Source organism: Chiloscyllium punctatum, chromosome 49, assembly GCF_047496795.1.
Source record: "Chiloscyllium punctatum isolate Juve2018m chromosome 49, sChiPun1.3, whole genome shotgun sequence".
NCBI classification, from domain to species: Eukaryota; Metazoa; Chordata; class Chondrichthyes; order Orectolobiformes; family Hemiscylliidae; genus Chiloscyllium; species Chiloscyllium punctatum.
In genome coordinates, this window is record NC_092787.1 from 16,341,737 (window position 1) to 16,362,851 (window position 21,115).

The 21,115-nt window shown below is 39.0% G+C and overlaps 1 protein-coding gene across 1 annotated transcript in view; it reads left to right on the forward strand.

Moving 5' to 3' along the window:
• Positions 1–21,115, forward strand: part of ddx31 (DEAD (Asp-Glu-Ala-Asp) box polypeptide 31) — an 87,444-nt gene that overhangs the window by 35,320 nt on the left and 31,009 nt on the right. Inside the window, exons 16-17 of the mRNA XM_072566254.1 lie at positions 3,082–3,221; positions 12,060–12,138. Coding sequence (XP_072422355.1) covers positions 3,082–3,221; positions 12,060–12,138 — 219 coding nt within the window. The remainder of the gene's footprint in view (positions 1–3,081; positions 3,222–12,059; positions 12,139–21,115) is intronic.

Consider the following 21,115-nt stretch of genomic DNA (forward strand, 5'->3'; position numbering starts at 1 on the left):
ACCTGGACCAATGTTCTCTCTAACTTCTTTTCTGCATCGTAAACAGTTTATAATTGACTCTGCAGTACATGCAAGATTGCAGCATGATTACACATGTACATCTTAACATAGATCATTACAGCGCAGTACAGGCCCTTTAGCCCTCAATGTTGCACCGACCTGTAGAACCAATCTGACGCCCCTCTATCTTACACTATTCCATTTTCATCCATATGTTTATCCAATGGCTATTTAAATGCCCTTAAAGTTGGTGAGTCTACTACTATTGCAGGCAGTGTGTTCCATGCTCCAACTACTCTGAGTAAAGAAACTACCTCTGACGTCTGTCCTATATCTATCACCCCTCAATTTAAAGCTATGTCCCCTCATGTTAACCATCGCCATCTGAGGAAAAAGGCTCTCACTGTCCACCCTATCTAACCCTCTGATTATCTTGTATGTCTCAATTAAGTCACCTCTCATCCTTTTGTCTAACGACAACAGCCTCAAGTCCCTCACCCTTTTCTCATAAGACCTTCCCCTCCATACAAGACAACATCCTAGTAAATTTCCTCTGAACCCTCTCCAAAGCTTCCACATTCTTCCTATAATGTGGTGACTAGAACTGAACACAATTCTCCAAGTGCAGTCGCACCAGAGATTTGCACAGCTGCAGCATGATTTTGTGGCTCCTAAACTGAATCCCTCTCCCAATAAAAGCTAACACACCCTATGCCTTCTTAACAACCCTATCACCCATGGTCTTCTTTCAGCTAGCCAACATCTGATCCAAACCACTAAGTCGCCCTTAATCCCATGTCTCTGTATTTTGTGCAATAGCCTAACGTGGGGAAGCTTATCAAACGCCTTACTGAAATCCATATAGGCCACATCAACTGCTTTACCCTCATCCATCTGTTTGGCCACCATCTCAAAGAACTTTAAGAACATCTTAAAGAAAATGATTTTGCATGGTCTGTTTATTAAACTACATGATACATTCCAGACTGTTGCATGGTTAGCCATTTATTGCTTAGAAACAATACTACATAGGACCTAGTCATCATCTACAGTATATCTACTACTTAGTTTGCTTAGTTCAGCATATCTGTATTGTGTTTTAGTGTATATTGTGCTTTGAAGTAAGAAGCTGGTCATAGTGTTTTAGTAGTTTAATTCCAATACTTTCGACACAGCTGATGAGGTGTCCAAGACTTGTTGTACTAGAATATGTGAGGTTATCTTAGTATATTCACCAGAGTGGCAATGGCTCCCATTTAGTTGGTTACTGCACATATGCTGTGATGACCACTACATTCAATCACCTGAAGAGCTCTGTCCTCTAAGCTTCATACTTAAAACAATTGATGCAGATCACGACTGAAATTTGTTTCTTACAGTTTCTTAAAACCAAACTAATTTAATTTGTTTTTAATACAGACTATTCTGACCTTGTTTTTGAATTACTAAGGTTCTTGGGAAAATCAGTTAAATGACTTGTTAGTGTCAGACTTAAATGAAGAAGCATTGCTCACAAAGAGATGACAAACACAAGGTTATTAGAAACTCGCCCACCACCACCACCACCACCACCACCAATCCATGCTTCCACCCCCATGAATTCAACCATGCACACAATGGATTAATGTCATATAAGAGGAAAAGTTCACCTGTTACACCTCTTTCCAGTTGACCCCTTAATCACTCCACCTTGTTACCCATTCGTCTGTAATATTATTATCTCCAAACTCTGCAATTTCATAATGAATCAGTACTTGCTTCCTTTAGGGACAGAAATTGTTTCAGCTCAGATGTTTGTTGATTTTTCAGCTTATCTGGTTAACTACTAGATTCCCCCTTGACTATAGGACTACAGTGGACATTGGGTGCTTAGGCATAATTACCTATTTGAGTGCAAGATTGTAACTACTTGCATATTTAGTGGCATGGAAAAGTTGTACATGTGGGTTTGAATTGGATATATACTTGAAAAAGAAAACTGCAGGATTATGGGAAAGATGGAGTTGTAAGACTAATTGTTCTTTCAGAGACATGGCAAAAGTCAAGTGCGCCAAATGACTTCTTCCTTTGGTACCCATCACTTATAAGTACTGTGGACTTGTCCAATATTTAAGGTCAGATCATAGAACAGATGAAAAATTATTAAATTGATAGTTCAAGTCCCAGCACACTCCAGATTCTTTCTCTACTGGTTTGGCTTTTGCTGTTTAATAGGATTCAGCTTTTCCTTTTACTGGGGTAAAAAACTTTTGTAACCTGCTCTTATTTAGGGATTCACTGCATCAATTGATATTTTCAAGACCGAGCAGAAAGGATCTTTTGTTAGATCAGCTTGTTAGAGAGATATGCAGCAAAGGTGAGTAAATGAACTTGGAAGAAGTGTAAATCAACCATAATCTAATTGAACAAAGGAACAGGGTTGAGATGCTAAATGGCCTACTCTTTATCTCTTGCCTTTTTAACAATCATCTTCTCTACATGTAGGATAGCTCGCTGAACTGGAAGGTTCGTTTTCATGAACCTTCCAGCTCAGCGAGCAAACCTACATCCAGAACCTCAACCTGAGCTACAAATCTTCTCAAAACTTGCTATTATCTTCTCCTATTGCTCCAGAACAGCAGAATGCCTCTCCATTCTTGAGCCAATACACACACGCATGCAAACACAAATGCTGTTCTGCAGGTGTATAGATTAACTTTTTCATGGTTCAGGAAGGCTTGTGGTGTCATTAGACTAATTAAATATTTGAGGTGCATTGTTACGATTGACTTTAGTTTTTTTCCTTCGAATTAGTTCCTTAATTCTATGGAGAGTCCACATTTAGGGGGTTGTCACTGTCTGTAGGAACCTGCTGGTTTCAGTTAGGTTCCTTTCCACGGTGAAATGTGACCACACCAGTTTCACACACCCTGTCATTATAATGGCAGTACCCAATTTTCTACCTAGGAAGAGTGAAAAGGCCTTTAGAATTTTCTCGCATTATTCAGAAAAAGAGAAAACTTTAACCTCATTTAGTAATCTTGTTGGGATGAACAGAACAAGTTTATTAGAAGCTATTTTCTCCTATTTTCCATATTTCAGTATAGTGCTCCGAGCTTGCTTGCTGAATATGTTCACAGAGTGGGACGGACAGCCCGAATTGGGTCCTGTGGAAACAGTCTTCTTTTCCTCACTCCATCCGAAGCAGAATATGCAAATGTGCTTGCATCTCACCAAATCAGGTCAGCCATGTTAAAGAATAAAGAATAAATACTGTTTTCTGAAGTCGTACTGCTGTTTTTATTTCTGTTATAGTTACTTTGCAAGTTTTAATTGTTGACCTTTTGGCAGTCTTGTGGTTAGTATTGAAGAGATTGATTGATTGATTGATTGATTGATTGATTCTGCTGTATCACAGCTTAAAGCAGGGTAGGATTTAGTTGGAAGCTTAGAATAATTAAATCACTATTCAAATCAACTATCTTTGCCGACTGAAGCCAATCAAAAGGGATAGCATAGTACACTCTGTCGATTCAATTTAGCAGTTGAAATGAAGTTAGTTTCAGAATCCCTGCAGTGTGGAAGCAGGCCATTTGGTCCATCAAGTCCACACCAAAACTCTGAAGAGCATCCAATCTCCCCACAACACCACCCTTAATCGTGTAGCCCTGCATTTCCCATGGCTAATCCACTTAGCCTACACATCAGTGGACACTCTGGGCAATTTAGCATGGCCAATCAACCGAACTTGGACATCTTTGGATGTAGGAGAAAACTGGAGAACCTGGAGGAAACCCACTCAGACATGGGAAGAATGTTCAAACTCCTCACAGACAGTGACCCGAGGGTGAAATCAAACCTGGGTTGCTGGTGCTGAGAGGCAGCAGTGTTGTTCTCTGAATCTTTATATGTAAAAACAATGTACTATTTTTAAACATTAATTTGCAACAATGGAAGAAGTTTCAAGACAGATTGCTTTTGTGTTTTGGTTAATTTTTAATGTAAATGTGACAGAAAATAGTTTTATTTTCACTTTGAGATTATTGTCCATGCCAAATACTGACTTTAGGGACACCTAAGCTTTGAGTGCGGTTTCTCTAATGTAGGAATGCCAATGTTATCTGTAAAGTTTATAACATAATACCCAGCAATTAGTTATTTACTCAAAAAATTAAAGCTAGGAAAGAATTGAAACTTCTCCAATTTGATAATGACAGCAACAACCACAAATAATGGACCATCTTAGAATTGCAAAGTATGTCTGTAATTATATTGCAATTATTTAAATACATCCTGTATTCAGTATCTGAGTCTGATGCAAATCTAAAAGAAAAGTAGAATGTGAGAGTAAAAGCAAAATACAGTGGATGCTGGAAATCTGAAATAAAAACAGAAAGTGATGGAGATATTAAAGTCTCGCATTACCTGTAGATTAAGAAACAAATGATTCATGTCTGATGTAACTCTTCTTTAGAATTGAGGTGGATGTGGAAACCAGGTTAGACATGGGACCAAATTAAAGGAGGGTAGTCAAGGTTAGGTTTAGTTCTATTTCACATGACTATTCTGACTTAGTTGTCCATTGTTCCTTAAATAGTGTATGTTGCTTTGTGCCCTTGAACTCCATTGAGTTGCATACTTTTGCACTGTTTGCCAAAGCTTGTCTTATTTTGAAAGACAAAGTTAGAATTAAAAAGATTTATCTGTGGAATGGGATTGAGAAATAACAAAACTACTAGTTTTGCCAAATTTAGATTAACAATAGCACAGCTTCAGTAAATTTGTATCAAACGTGTACTTTGGTGATCAATAAAATCATGCTACAAAACAAATGTATTTATTGAAAGGCAATTGCACCAATCCTCCTAAATTGTTTTGTAACATGGCTTGATAAACCCCTTCTTATTGAGGCACCTTATATTAATATTGGTCAGCCTCTAACCTGAAGCATTTGTATTGCAAACTGCAAATCCTTTAAATACATTCATATCATCCTCCGTGCTAGGCAAAAAAAACTGCATACTGGGTTTTTGGCCCAAATCTTAAATTAAATTGTCAGAGCTGTCTCCATAATGCTCTGTTTATAATACTGGACAGCAATTTATTTTGACGGCGTGTGTTGCACCATGCTGTAAACTGCCTTTATGGATCATTGGTGCAATTCATCAGCTTTCACTGTCCGTTCATTCATTTACTGAGTCAGTACTGTATGGTTCCCAGCTCTGATCATAAGCTCAGCTGTCATGGGCTTGCTGCCTAACTTGTCCATGTTTACAATGTACTCTAAACTGCTTAAGCTCCATTTTGTAACTTTTATTAAAGTGAAGATCAAATCTGAGGATAATCTATCTTCTTGCAATGGGAAAAGTTAAGTGATCTGTTTTACCTTGGGAAGAAGGATTTCTTAAGATTTTCCTTTTGTTGAAAATTCCTATTCCATCTTGTACACATTACTTATAAATGTTGTGGACTTGTCTAATATCTTGACCTAATTAGGCTTCATTGTGTTTTGAAAGTAAAGACTCTTTGCTTTTAAAGTATTTTTCCCCATTAGTCCTCTTGGTTTCACCAATAACAGCCAGATCTCCTGCTTTCACATTTCACATTTTGAAATGACATTTATGAACACCCAAGGTGCCCCTGGCTGTATACTTCAGGGAAGATTCCTGGTTTCTGTTCAATGACTTCTTGTAGTAATACTCTGGGACAAGCTACTTACTCTGGGTATAGATATGGCCAATTACTTTTGTTCCACACTGTTGTAATTCACCATGCTTTCTGTTATGTGTCTGAACTGGTGACTAATGTTTTGAACATAGACTTTTATTTTCCCCAGGTCAAGAGTCACATGACAAAAATTTTGTGATATCTTTGATACTGATAACCATGGATTTTTTCAATTGTATTTTATTCATAAAGAACAACATAGAATTACATAGCATATATAGAATAAATATTAAAAATAACACTTATTTGATAATTTTATCTTTATCATTTTACACACTTTACAGAGTCTGCTATGATTCAGTTAAATAGTGCTTTTGCTTCAGTCAGGAAATAGTTGAGTTCTTGACTCACTAGGATTTGAACACTAGAATCAAGGCTGGCACTCTAGGGAGCCAGAAATACTATTTTAGATGATACTAAACTGCACTCACAGGTGGGTGCAAAAGACCCCGTGGCATGATTTCTAAGAGCTGGGGCATTATCCTTGGTGTTCTGACCATTATTAAACCCCCCAAACCAAATAACATAAAATCAGATTATATGGTCATTTGGGAGAGCTTGCTATGTGCCACATTACCACATTACCACCATGAAAACAGTTCAAAAGTATTAACTTTGCTGTCAAGTAATTTGGGGTACCCTGTTGTCATGAAATCTCTGATTTGAAGGTGTTAGTGTTGGACTGGAGTGGACAAAGTCAGAAGTCACACGACATCAGGTTATAGTCCTACAGGTTTATTTGAAATCACAACCTATCGGTGCACTGCTCCTTCGTCGGGTGAAGGAGCAGCGCTCTGAAAGCTTGTGATTTCAAATAAACCTGTTAGACTATAACCTAGTGCTGTTTATCTTCTGACTATGAAATCTCTGATATAGCAGCAAGTCCTTTTATTCGTAGCTTCCGGTTTTTTCCTTTTCCTCAGTTTAGTGTGGATAATACCTGCTGAAAACTGAATAAAAATATCCAAACCACCTATTCTGTTAACATATTTTATAAGTTTATCATTAATTACTTTGCTACTATCAGTAAAGCTTAAATGGCTGATCTAAAATTACATGAAACTATGCTTTGAAATGTTGTTCCCTGTTTAATTTCCGGGTATCTGCAATTTAGGTGCAAAATTCCATTAGATTCTTTCAAATTTTTAATGAGAAGTGCCAAAATCTGTTGAAAGGTTGAAATAGAATTTCTGTGGATTAAGACCATTGTATAAAACGGACTCGTGGGCACGATAACTTGGTATTTATAGGGAGTGGTGTGTTTAGTTGTCTCGAGTTAACTTGCTCTGAATTCATAAACATAGAACTGTTTTAAGTTGATTTACTGAGGTGGAGGGAATAAAAAGCACAGTTTCAGTGATTTGAATGATTAGTATAGCAACAACGTTGAATTACTGACCAAACTTTGTAAATGATATGTTATAAAACCTTTCACTCTTGCAGAAAGGTTGCCTGTTCCACTTTCTGTTCACTTAAGGAACACACATATATAGATCACAACTCCAGCTTGGAGAAGCAATGTATGTGGAAAGTTGTACATGGATTTGTGTAAAAGTGCACCAGTGTGTACTTCAATAAGTAAATAATGTGGGGGAATGTTAGAAAACTGGTAAAAGTGTCTTCCTTCAGTATTTAAAAAAAATAGGTAAAGAGTAAAGTCAATAAAGCGCACCACCACAAATACTGAATAGAATACAACAGAAATCAAGAAATGCTGGTTAGCAGATAGGCACTTCAAGCATTCGTTGTAGGGATGCAGTTCTTTGGGTAGCCTGGATCTGCACGGTTTGCAGACCCTTGAATTGATATGTTAAATAACCTGGAGTTGATGGTTTTATGTGGAAATTTACATTTTACACAGATTTAAATGTACATATGCATTTCCTGCTCAGGTGAGAGTTTTATTGCAGTGGAACACATAAATCAGAGTCGGTTACTGAATAATCTGGACTCCTGCCTTGCATTCATATTTCCTCCAATCAGGAAGAAGGATGAGCAGGTCAATAGAATAGACCACCTGCTGTCCTGCTTCTGTCAGTGCCATTGGCTTTTTGCCTCAGGCTGCACTTATTGCTGGTCAGGATAGCTTATGAACATTTTTAATTAACAATTTAATCAAAATTACACTAAAATCATTTTTGCGTGGCATTTGAGAAATTGTGCACTTTTTTTACTATTGTTTGTTCCTTTTTGGGAAGAATTCTAATGTATAACTGTGATAGATTTGAATTTTCAATATATTCAGTATAAATTTGAAAATTGTTGTAGTGTAGGTTTGTTTTGCACTGTCTTCTCTACCTCCACGCTACCTTTTTTGCTGTATTGCGTACGTCATGGTCTGTTAGTGAACTGCTCACAGAAGCTCCACAGCCAGCCTTGCAATTTCTCAGCTCTGTGATTGCTCATTCACTGATTCAATAAGACAAGTGTGGCTTCAGCCTGGCACAGGCACTTGGATGATGGCTTCCTGCTGTGATTCAGTTCAAATATCTTGGAGATTGGTGCCTGGCGGGTTGCCAGGAGAGAATGGCAATGGAATGATCAGTGCTATCACTATTACCCCCTCCTCCCCACCATTTTAATCCATGATGTTTTCATTAACCTTTCACAAAAAAATTGTCATGCAGTACATTTCACTAAAGTGTACTCTGACACCTACTTTGTTAAAGAGGAAATGTGGATTCAGAGCAATTGATAGTTAGAGTGAAGGAGAAAAAAATGGCAATCTGCAACTAAGAAAAACAATGACAAAGGGAAAGAAATAAAAATACTGATCAAATGGGAAACAAGGATATGAGGGTCAAAAAAAGAATATGAACAGATGACAGAATAGCAACAGAGCATACATTTATTCAGACAAAACTGCAGCTAGAGTCTGAATGCTATGCAGTGGAGTGCTTAAATCTGGGAATTTGGTAAGTGAGGGAATTTGGTGTAGTCAAAGTTTAATGTCCTTTTACAAATGAGTTGCCTGAGAGGGAGCCAGATGCAGCAAGACCTGAGAGTGGAAGAGTGGAAGTGTTACATGATTATATAGGTAGTTCATTTGTAAGTCTTTAATCTCTCCCTCTAACCTGGAACAGTTGTTTAAGTCAACATGGGGAGACACCAGTATTATGTATGGAATAATTTATTACATGGAAATGGAATATCCATTATGCAGAATCATAATCATAGAGTAGAGTCATAGAGATGTACAGCACAGAAATAGATGCTTCAGTCCAACTCGTCCATGTCAATCAGATATCTAAACTGATCTCGTCCATTAGCCAGCATTTCACCCAATTCCTCTAAACCCTACCTATTCATGTACCCATCCAAGTGCCTTTTAAATGTTGTTATTGTGCCAGCCTCTACCGCCACCTCTGGCAGCTTGTCCCATACAATCACCACCCTCTGCAGGAAAAAGTTGCCCCTTAGGTCCCTTTTAAATCTTTCCCATCTCGGCTTAAATCTATGCGCTCTCATTTTGGACTCCCCCATCCTGGGCAAAAGGCCTTGGCTATTCACCCTCTCAATGCCCCTCATGATTTTAGAAACCTCAATAATGTCACCCTTCAGCCTCCCAACACTCCCTAGAAAAATAGCCCCAGCCTATTCAGCCTCTCCCTCAAGCTCAAACCATCCAACTTGGGCAACATCCTTGCAAATCTTGTCTGAACCCTTTCAAGTAGTTTCACAACATCTTTCCTATTAGCAGGGAAACCAGTATTGCATATAGTATTCCAAAACTGGCCAAACCAACATCCTGTACAGCCACAGCATGACCTCCCAACTCCTGTACTCGAAATGCATTGACCAATAAAGACAAACATATCAAACGCTGCCTTCACTATCCTATCTACCTCCAACTCCATTTTCAAAGAACTATGCACCTGCACCCCAAGGTCACTTTGTTCGGCAACACAACCCAGGGTCCTACCATTAAGTCTATAAGAACCTGATTTGCCTTCTCAAAATACAGCACCTCTCATTTATCTAAATTGAGCTTCATCTGCTCAAAGTCCCGTCATACTCTGAGGTAATCTTCTTCGCTGTCCACTACACTACCAATTTCGGTGTCATCTGCAAACTGGCTAACCATACTTCCTATATTCAAATCCAAATCATTTATGTAAATGACAAAAAGCAGTGGATCCAACACAATCTTTGCAGCACACCGCTGATTACAGGCCTCCAATCCAAAAAGCATCCCTGCACCACCACCCTCTGTCTCCTATCTTCGAACCAATTTTGTATCCAAATGGCTAGGTCTCTCTGTATTCCATGTGATCTAACCTTGCCAACCAGTCTATCGTGCAGAACCTTGTCGACTGCATTGCTGAAGTCTGTATAGATAACGTCCAATGCTCTGCCTCCATCGGTCTTCTTCGACACTTCTTCAAAAAAACACAATCAGTTTAGTGAGACAGAATTTCCTGTGCACAAAGCCGTGTTGAATATCCATAATCAGTCCTTGTCTTTTCAAATACATTTAAATCCTGTTCCTCCGAATCCTCTCCAACTTACCCACCATTGACGTCAGGCTCACTGTCTATAGTTCTCTGGCTTTTCCTTACCACGTTTCTTCAGTAATAAAGTCACATATCAGACTCGAAACGTTATCTATTTTTCTCTCTCCTTTGATCCAGACCTGCTGAGTTTCACCATCACTCTTTTTTTTATTTCATATTTTCAACATCCGCAGTAATTTGCTTTTATTTAAGTATCATACTAAATTGATTGCACGACTGGTTATGAAGCAAACTTCATAAGATATTTACAAATAATCATTGAGTGATATTCTAAACTTAAAATCCTGGTAGTTAAATACAAACAAAATCAAGATGGCAGGGCAAGTGATGTGTAACAGCTGTAACATGCAGGACCTGGAGAATATCTGTGTAATCCATAATAGCCACATTGACAACAGGTGTCTAGTTTGAAAAACTTCATCTCCAAGTTGATGTGTTGGAGCTCAAGTTTTGAACATTGTGATAAGTCAGGGAGTGCTACTGAGCCATGTTTGATGATTGATACTGAAGTTCCCCACTCAGAGTACATTTTGCACCCTTGTCACCCTCGCTGCTTCCTTCAAGCTGTGTTCAACATGCCAGAATACTGATTCACTTTCAATAAGACATTTACACTTTTGATACAACTTCTGGGGTAGTGAGCCTAGATTCCAGCATACCCCTTCTGTCAGGTTTATAACACTATCCTTAGACATTAATCATAAATCATGTGAAAATTAGATTCACATGAAGACGTTTTCAAGACATGTCATTTCAGAAGCAAAGTATTAACTCTGTTCTCTCTCCACAGAAGCTGCCAGACCTGCTGGGTTTCTCTAGTCTGGAAAAGATTGGTAGATTTCCTTCCCTGAATGGGGAGTAATTAACTTATCCAGCACTTTGCTGTTGCTGTCTCACCAATTCAACTTGTTATGGTGAGATTTGTGCAGTAGTGTGCTACCGCTGGTCTCCCATATCTAAGTTTAGAATTAAAAACTGGCTGGGTCCTGAATTCCCCAGAACTCTTTTTCAGAGAAAAATAAATCTGCAGTTCTAATTACAGCTTAACCTATAATAGATCACTCTGCAAAAGTAACTGATTCAGACCAGATAAGCAGCAAAATGAGCTATGGAAGATGAGTTCCTTTCACATAAATTTGTGGCTTAAAATGTTGAATTTTTGTGCAAATCAAAAGTTGTTTGACTATTCTGTTACACAGGCATTCACATTTTGAGTTTTAGAGAGTAGAATGATAAGATTTTCTATGCATACGCACAAGATCCTGTCATGTCACAGTAAAGAACTGTGGCAGTTGCATGGAAGATCAGAAAACTGATTTAAACTGTATTTCAGCAAGGAGGCAAAGCAAGAATTATGAACTTTGGGTCATCTAGTCTATTCTGGGATCCAGTCAAGTTTAGGAGATGATTGTTGCAGAGAGTGGTCGAGGGTAACCTAGTGAAGAAACAAGATGAATAAGAAATGGGGAGCAAAATACAAAGGTGCATGATCTCTATTGAAATGTGGGATACATTCACAAAAATGATCTTTGAATCTACTAGTAGGGTGATGCTTGGCAGTGTTACTGCAAAATAAATGTAAACTAAAAGATTGATGCCACTATGAAACAAACCTGGAAGCACAATGCTGCTTTTGATGATGATGATGATGATGATACACAGTAATAATGGTGCAAAACCAACCTGGCCTAATGGTCAGGTGAACCCCTTCCTCTCTCTTCTTAAATCCCCATACACACATACCTCTTGGTTAATTAAATCTTTCTTTAACAGAACTTTAACATCATTGCTAGCTGTTGATGGAAAAGATGTATGATATTTAATTTTCTGTTTCTTCAGTGTCTCTGAAATGAAAATGGAGGGCATTTTATCAACGTTTTTAATGGACCGCTTTAGAAGGAAACAATCTGGACACAAGGTTTGTCTTTTTATCGTTTCCTACTACACTGCAACATTGTAATTGAATATCAACATTTAAGAGTCTTGAATTAATCATGTTGAAATTTTCCAGGTCGGGTAAAGGCATTTACTATCTTATTAAATCATCTTCCTGCCAGATATTATCCTGGGCAACAATGATAGGTAATTTTCCAAATCCACAAATTTCAATCATTGCATCAAACACAACCAAACTGCTTGATTTAGTTATCACAGACAACTCCTTAAAAAGTGCCATTAGTTTAGTCTAGGAGCGCTCAGCGAGGAAAAGTAGGAAATACGAGGGAAATTCTAAGATTTGTGTCTCCAAAGGCACTAACTAGTCTAGTATGGTTAATTTTGCATACAAGGTGCAGTTGTACTGAGTAGGGGAGTCCCAGTGTCATCAGGCATATTTTTTTAAAGAAAAGGTTTAATGGTATGATTCTTTGACTAATTTTTGAGCTGGAACAGAATGAAGAAATGCAACCTGAACATAGTTCATGTTTCTTTTGTAGCTATTAACCTTAGCTCAAACCATAGTCTTCTCTAATCCAAGTCAAAGATGAGTTCAGTTTCATGTCCTGAGACTTGAGCATAAAACCTTAGCTGAAGTTTCAGTTCTGTACTACGGACTGCATTTTTTGATGAGTCACCTTTTAGATGGAAGTAAATATCCCATTGGCACTACTTCAAAGAAGGTTAAAAGCAAGGGCTGCAGATGCTGGAAACCAGATTCTAGATTAGAGTGGTGCTGGAAAAGCACAGCAGTTCAGGCAGCATCCAAGCAGCTGGAAAATTGACGTTTCAGTCAAAAGCCCTTCATCAGGAATAGAGGCAGAGTACCTGCAAGGTGGAGAGATAATTGAGAGGATGGGGGTGGGGAGAAAGTAGCATAGAGTACAATAGGTGAATGGGTGGGGGATGGAGGTGATAGGTCAAGAAGGAGGTTGGAGTGGATAGGTAGAAAGGAAGATAGGCAGGTAACACAAGTCATGGGGACTGTCCTCATTTCCCCTTCCCCCACCTCACCCCAGCTCCAAACTTTCAGCTCAGCACTGTCCCTATGACTTGTCCTACCTGCCTATCTTCTTTTCCACCTATCCACTCCACCCTCCTCTCTGACCTATCACCTCCATCCCCACCCCCATTCACCTATTGTACTCTATGCTACTTTCTCCCCACCCCCATCCTCCTCTCATTTATCTCTCCACCCTGCAGGCACTCTGCCTCTATTCCTGATGAAGGGCTTTTGCCCAAAACATCGATTTTCCTGCTCCTCGGATGCTGCCTGAACTGCTGTGCTTTTCCAGCACTACTCTAGTCTAGAATCTACTTCAAAGAAGAGCAGATGAGTTATGTCAAGTAATTTATCCATTATGTATCCCCAACCAGCGTCAGTTCAAAAAAAAACAAATATTCTGATCGTTATCACGTTATTTTGGAGGAAACATGACAGCAAGGTATCACATTACAACAATGGCAACACTTCAGAAGTGTTTCACTGGATGACCTGAGGCTGGGAATGCAGGCCTTTCTTTTGTCCCTGTGGGATCAAAGATGATTTACATGGTCTGGCTGGAGCTAAGTTATTTCAGGTGTCGACATTGTAGGTGCAATTTCCTAATTCCTGGGAGGCGGCCAGTAAGTAAAAAAAATTGGGCAAGCTTTTTCTTAGAGTAAAATCCATACCCTCCTTGCCACTTTTTGCAATAAAGTGTTGAATGACAAAGACCAAGGGAGGCTTTCTTGACTTGCCAGCCATTGAGGCACTTAACTAGGTGATTAATGTCTATTTACTTACCTTAACTTGTCACTTGCCAACCTGGGAGCTAGTGGCCTAGTGGTATCATTGCTAGACTATTAATCCAGAGACCCAGGCAAAACATTGTTTGAAAAACCCATCTGGTTCACTAATATCTTTTAGGGAAGGAAATTGTTGTCCTTAACTAGTCTGACCTACATGTGATCCCAATGTAGTTGACTCTTAACTGCCCTCTGAGCAATTAGTTATGGGCAGTAAATGTTGTCTTAGCCAATAATGCCCAAGTACCCATAAACAATTTATGTCAAAAATATGTGAGAAGGTGACTAGTTTCCTGACTGAGAGACCATGATGACCTGACTGCCAAGTTAGAGGAGGAGTATTCCAATTGCCACAATGTGGAGGCAAGAACATGTTTAAACTTATCTTCTTACCGCAGGATCACCTCTAGCCAATTATGGCCATGCATCACCACATAATACACTTGCTTCATACAAAAATGTGAAGCTTCCACCCAAAGGATTTATTGTATCTAAACTGTAGAAAATGTGTCTTGTGACCAGGAGATGAATGAGCTTGCCGTTCATTATTTTGTAGTCTGTGAAAGGGCTCCATTCTGGATTATATAGAACTGTGAAGAAGGTCCCTTTAAAAGGAAAAATGATTTGCCCATTTTTAATTGTTGAAGACTGTGTCTTAGAAGTTCTGTTCATGAACTTCTAGAAATCTACATCAGCACAGTCATAGAGTCATCATGCATAAGAAATGAAAAGTTTTGACAGTTACCCTTGGCAAAGTTGTGACTTGGTGTTAAGGGAAAGCAGTCACCTTTCCAGAAGCTATTCTCCTCCACATCCTTGCCATTCTGGTAATCTCTCACTGTTTTGGGTATAATCCCAAAGTGATGGAATAGATGTGACTCATATTCTCAATGAGCAAATGTGCACCAATATGTGTAAGTAATGCTGAATGCCTTTCTCTTTTCATATAACTGTAAGTGTGGTTTCCTTAATTTACAAATGATTTTGGAAACCTGGTTCTCTTGACTCTGGTTTAGCCATTCATCTTTACAAACAGTAAACCTGCAGTATGTGTGAATAAACTCAGAAGTTGAAGTTTCTGACTGAAATGGTTCTTAATGAATGAGAAGAATTGTTGATTCTACTGCATTTTTTTTTGGAATGTTAAGTTTCAACTCCTGTTCCAGCCCCCACCAGTGCATTTTTACCTGATAAGGTTATTCTGTATCAAAGTATCAAACTGAACAAAAATATTTTCAAGTAAAAAGATGTTAAAACTGAATTGCATTCTGCTGTGGTATCAAAACCAAAGTCGTCATAAAGAAGCTGAGACTACACTGTAGGTATGTAAAATTGCATAGAATTTACGACATAGCAAAAGGCACTTGACCCGACTTGACTTTACCTCATGAAACTTCATTTAACCCTCTCCATCTAATCCTATCAGCTTAATCTATTTGTTTCTCCTCCATTTCAAAAAAAATTAATGCATCTGAATGTGATTGATGCTTTATGCTCTATATTGCCCATTTCTAATTGCCCTAGTCTGTGTATAGTTCGAGAAGAGGAAACCTCTGAACCTTAGAGGACACACACTAGCAAAGCTTTCACTTGCACCCTCTACCAAGCACAGAAACTTTCACCTGCAATGAGAATCTGGATTAGAATTGGGATCACAATCTGGTGAACACATCACTGACACAATCCTGTAGCTGGTTGAAGCAGAAACATCTCAGATCTGTGGCATCAGAGGATCACTGAGTCTAGGGATTTACTCAGCCCGAGGCAGATTTGCGCATTTGGCTGTCTTCATGGTCAGGTTAGCAACCGCCATGGAGAGCCAGGTCTAGCAAACATTATCTGCTGACGTGTAAATGGACCTACATTCTAGAAGTGCTGAGCATCAATGCCAAGGTGAGAGGGAAACAAGAGATCTGTATCTAACTCCAATGCCACTTTCTCTCCATTGCGCATGTCGTTACCAGTGACGGGAAAATTTAGGAATCATTCAACTTGTCACTCTGCAGTCTTCTGGACCCTGTTTACTTCAACAGCTTTAAACCGAAACCCCTCCATCTCGTGCTGAGTAGTTATTTTTCTTTCTTTTGTTTTCCTTTTCTTTGTTTCTTTTTATTTAATCCCTTCATGTTGCATTCAAATATTTTTTACAAAGCAATTCATACCTTATTTAGATACAATCTTTGTTTCTCCATTATCATTCTTTATGACTGTTGCTTCATGAAATCTTTGGATTATTTAATTTCCCCTGATTTCCAGCTTACCACAGCCTTTCATTTTGTGCTTGCTACATTTCTGTTCTCTTCAGTTCTGATGAAAGTTCATCAGTTTGAAACATCAACACTATTTCTCTCCACAGATGCTCCCTGGCCTCCTGTGGTTTTCCACCCTTTTAGTTCTTTCTTCAGCTTTCCAGCATCCACAGTATTTTGTCTTTGTGTTGGAAATCATGAATCTTGGAGGTTCTGTGAAGTAGTCTTAGGGAGTTACTAGAATGGATAATGTACATGGTGCACTCTATAACCATAATTACACCAGTGCTGAAGGGAGTGAAATAAAAACAGAAGCTGCTGGAGAAATTCCAGTCTAGCAGCAGCTGTTGAGAGAGAAACAAATTTAATATTTTGAGGCTTCTGTGACTCTCGTTTGGAACAAAGGGAGTAATTTTATTTTAAAGTGCTGGCTGCTTTGTCTTCAGTAATGTTTTTTTTTGTTTTGTTAGAGATGGAGTAATCCAGACAATCAGAAAGTATTCTGTCATATTTCTGACTTGTGTCTTGGGTTTAGTAGGAAGGCGTTGAGAAATCAGGAGCTGTGTCACTTATTGCAACATACCTAGCCTCTGATCTACTCTTGTTATCACAGTATTCATGTGAACACTGGTCCAGTAAAGTTTCCGGTGGAAGTTGATGCCAGGCTGTTGATGTTGGAAGATTTCACAACCATTGAATTTTAACAATGGTTGTTAGACTCTCTTATTGGTGATGGCCATTGCTTGTATAACACACGCTTTGCTTGCTATATAACAATAGTGTAGTAAGGATCAATTTGACAAATTAATGAGAGGATTTCAGATAATAGAACAATAGTTTATTTCATATGCATATATGGAGAGGAGGCCTTAATATTGACTTTTAAAGCTCGCTTTGGGTTACAGAACACCTTCAAACTTTTTGCAAAAGATTACAACACACCTATTACACTTCTGACTTCACTATCCATTTGTCTCGTGTTATTGTTGTTTCCTTACAGCCTTTCATAGGCATTCTCAGTACCTCATCCAAGGCCTCCGATTGTGTGGCTTCTACACTGCCAGCCTCAACGTTCTGAATGTCTTGTCTGTTATTTATTTCTCTATTCACTTTGCTTGTTACTGACTATATGGTCAAAGCTTTTACCCTTGACTAACTTAGTCCTTTCAAGCACAAATACAAATGTTGTCCAGATCCTGTTGCATGCAAACACAGACTGCTTTGTTATCATGGGAATTGCAAATCGAACTGAACAATCATCAGCAAACCTCTCCAGTTCATGTGCATATTTAGTCTTCCTTTAAATGCATCAGTGCAATTCACCTAAACTAGTAGTTAGTTGCACATTTTACCACATTTACACAGCATGGAAACGGACACTTTGATTCAACTTGTCCATGCCGACTAGATATCTGGCCCATTTCCCTCTAAACCCTTCCTATTCATGTACCCATCCAGATTCCTTTTAAATGTAATTCTATCCGACTCCACCACATCCTCCAGCTGCTCGTTTCATACATGCAAAATGCTCTGTATGAGCCAGTTGCCCCTCCGGTCCATTTTAAATCTTTTCCCTCTCTTAAACCTGTGCCCTCTAGATTTGGATTCCCTGACCTGAGGGAAAAGACCGTGGCTATTCACCCTATTCATCCCCCTCTTGATTTTATAAACCTCTATAAGGTCACCCCTCCAGGGACAATAACCCCAGCCTCTCCCTATAGCTCAGACCTTCCAGTCCTGGCAACATTCTGGTAAATATTTTTCTGCACCCTCTCAAGTTTAACAACATTGTTTTCCTGTAGAATGGTGACCAGTATTGTCCGCAGTATTCACCAATGTCCTATCTAGCTGCAACATGACATCCTAACTGCTGTACTCAATGGTCTGACCAATGAAGGCAAGCATTACAAGTGCCATCTTCACTACCCTACTTGCAACTCTATTTTCAAGAAACTACATACCTGCACCCCAAGGTCTCTTTGTTTGGCAACACACCCTAGGGCCCTACTATCAAGTATAAGTCCTGCCCTGCTGTGCCTTACCAAAATGCAACACCTCACATTTATCTAAGTTGAACGTCATCTGCAATTCCTCAGCTCGTTGGCCCATCTGAGGTAATCATCTTCATTGTCCACTACACCACCTATTTTGGTGTCATATGCAAATTCACTAACCAGATCTCCTATATTCACATCCAAATTATTTTAATAAATGATGGAAAGCAGTGGATCCAGCACCAATGCTTGTGGGACACTGCTTAACACAGGCAGAAAAACACTTTTCTGTCTCCTACCTTTTAAGTTAATTTTGTAACCAGTTGGCTAGCTCCCCCTAGATCCTGTGTGATCTAACCTTACTCACCAGTCTATCATGCAGAGCTTTGTCAGTCGCTTTGCTGGTCCATATAGACAACATCTGCCTTCATTAATCTTCTTTTGTCGCCTCTTCAAAACGAAACCCAATCAAGTTAGTGAGACATGGTTACCCAAAGTCATGTTGATTATCCCTAATCAGTCCTTGCCTTTCAAAATGCATGTAAATCCTGTCCATCAGAATCGGCTCCAAGAACTTACCCACCACTGATACAAGGTTCACCAGTCTAGAGATCAATGGCTTTTCCTTACAGCCTCTCTTAAATAATGGCACCATGTTAGCCAGCCTTCGGTCTTCCAGCACCTCACTTTGTTCCATATACACATCACTCTGTGTGGGGAAAAAGTTGCCTCTCGGGTCCTTTTTTGATTCTTTCCCCTTTCACCTCTAGTTTTTGACTCCTCTACCCTCCAGGGAAAAGACCTTGGCTATTCATCTTACTTAAGCCTCTCATGATCTTATAAACCTCTACAACGTCACCCTTCAGCCTCCTACGCTCCTGAGACAAAATGTCCCAACCTCTACTTGTATTTCAGACCTTCCAGTCATGGTAACATCCTTGTAAAACTTCTTGCAACCTTTCCAGTTTAATAGCTTCCTTCCTATAGCCGGGCAACCAAAGTTGTACACACTACTCCAAGTGTGGTCTTACAGATGTCTTTTACAACCATAACATGTCCCAGCTCCTATACTCCAATGCTGTGACCAATGAAGGCAAGCGTGTTAAACGCTGCATTCATCATCCTGTCTACCTCTGATGCCATTTCCAAGGAATGTATATCTGCACCCCTAGGTCTTTGATTAAAAACATTCTCCAGGGTCCTCTTTAGGGAAAGAAGTTTCCCACTGAATTCCCTATTCAGTTTCATTGGTAACTATCTTATAATTGTGACCCCTAGTTTTGGTCCCCTCACAAGTGGATACGTCTTCCCTATATCTAGTTGTCCAGTGGCTAATAATGGAAAAGCTTCAGGCGGGTTACATTTTGAAATTGTTTCAGGATAACCTGTGTCTTTGTCAAATGTTTTTGCCTAATCTAATGGCTAAAATAAACACCTGTGGGTTAATAAGGCTGTGCTAAACATGGCAATGTATCCAGAAAAATAAGTAAACCCACTGTGAGAGTAAGCTGTGGTGTGTCGAAGACAAACAAATGGGGAAAAGAGGTAGTAGGTTGCTTGGCTATAATTAACTTGAAACTTCACCTATTGTTCTTTGATACACATCTTGGTGTACTGCCATCCTATTTGAATAGAAGTTTGTCTACCAACATCATACAAGAACTTTTAAGTACATAGGTAACTCAGAATGTTAAATGCATGTATTTTTTTCCCAGGTAACAGCATACTCCACTAGCCTACAAATGATGGGTGGGCAGGCAGGCTGGTACTTCTGCACTACATTAGCACTGCGTGGACTGATTACTGCTCTGTTCCGATCTTGTCTATTTGGAAGTAACTATCCTATGGCTTGAGCACACTCACATGGAGCACATGTGACAAGAATCTCCATGTACAAGAAGTTGAGAGAACAAATCCTCTTTTTCCTATTGCTTGGCATTTTTCTTTCCTTTTTAAAAGCAAATGTTCTCTATCGCCAGGATTGAGAAAGAAACAGACTGAACACACAGGCGTGCTCGGCGGGAATCCCTTTGGCTGACATCACTCTATTACGTCCGCTTCATTGTTTCCCACAGCAAATGGCTTACCTTCAGGACTCTACAGAGGTGCAATTAAAAGGCGATTATTTTAAAAACCAATTTGTAGGGAAATCATAGTAGTACCAGGAACCCATTTAGGGATAAGTACTTGCCCATGCAGTTGCATTTTCCAATAAGAAAATCCTATTCCAGTCACATGCTATTTGTTTGTTACTGCTATCATTCTTTCCTTGTCATCTGGATGTGTCTTTCATGGAGACAGTTTAATTGACTCAACCTTGCAAGTACACGGGAATGTTTGTTTCTTAATTATCTAAATTTCTTTGTGATTAACTTTTGTGTAGGATAACCACCAGTTTCCACAGGTACTTAACCTAAATTTTCCAAGTTTATTTGGTATTGAGAATTTGCAATGTTTTAAAAAGTCGATTTAGCAAAACTGTTATCTTAACAATTGACGTCAGTACAAAATGGTGTTATCAGATTTTCCCATTTGGGAGGAATGTTGATGGGTCCAAGTTTGTTTCCTTCACTGATTCTAATTATCTATTTTAATTTTCCTGAATACCTTTTTATGTTCTCATATTCATTTTGTCTTTGACTCCCTGCTTTTAAAAGATATTGATGCATTGAAAAAAAGCAATAGGGATGATTCTAGAACTAGGGACTTAAATTCTGGGAGAAATGCTGTTAGGCCTTAATTTATTTTTGTTGAATAAAGGAAGATTGTTGAAACAAACATGAATCATATTTTCAAAATGTTAAACAGAATTCATAATATAAATCTAACGAGTCACATTAGTTTGGATGGTCAGTAAGGAGCTGGAAAACATGCATTTGATATTTAGGAAGCTTCAGTTGGAGGCTAGGGGATTCTCTCCCTCGGTGTT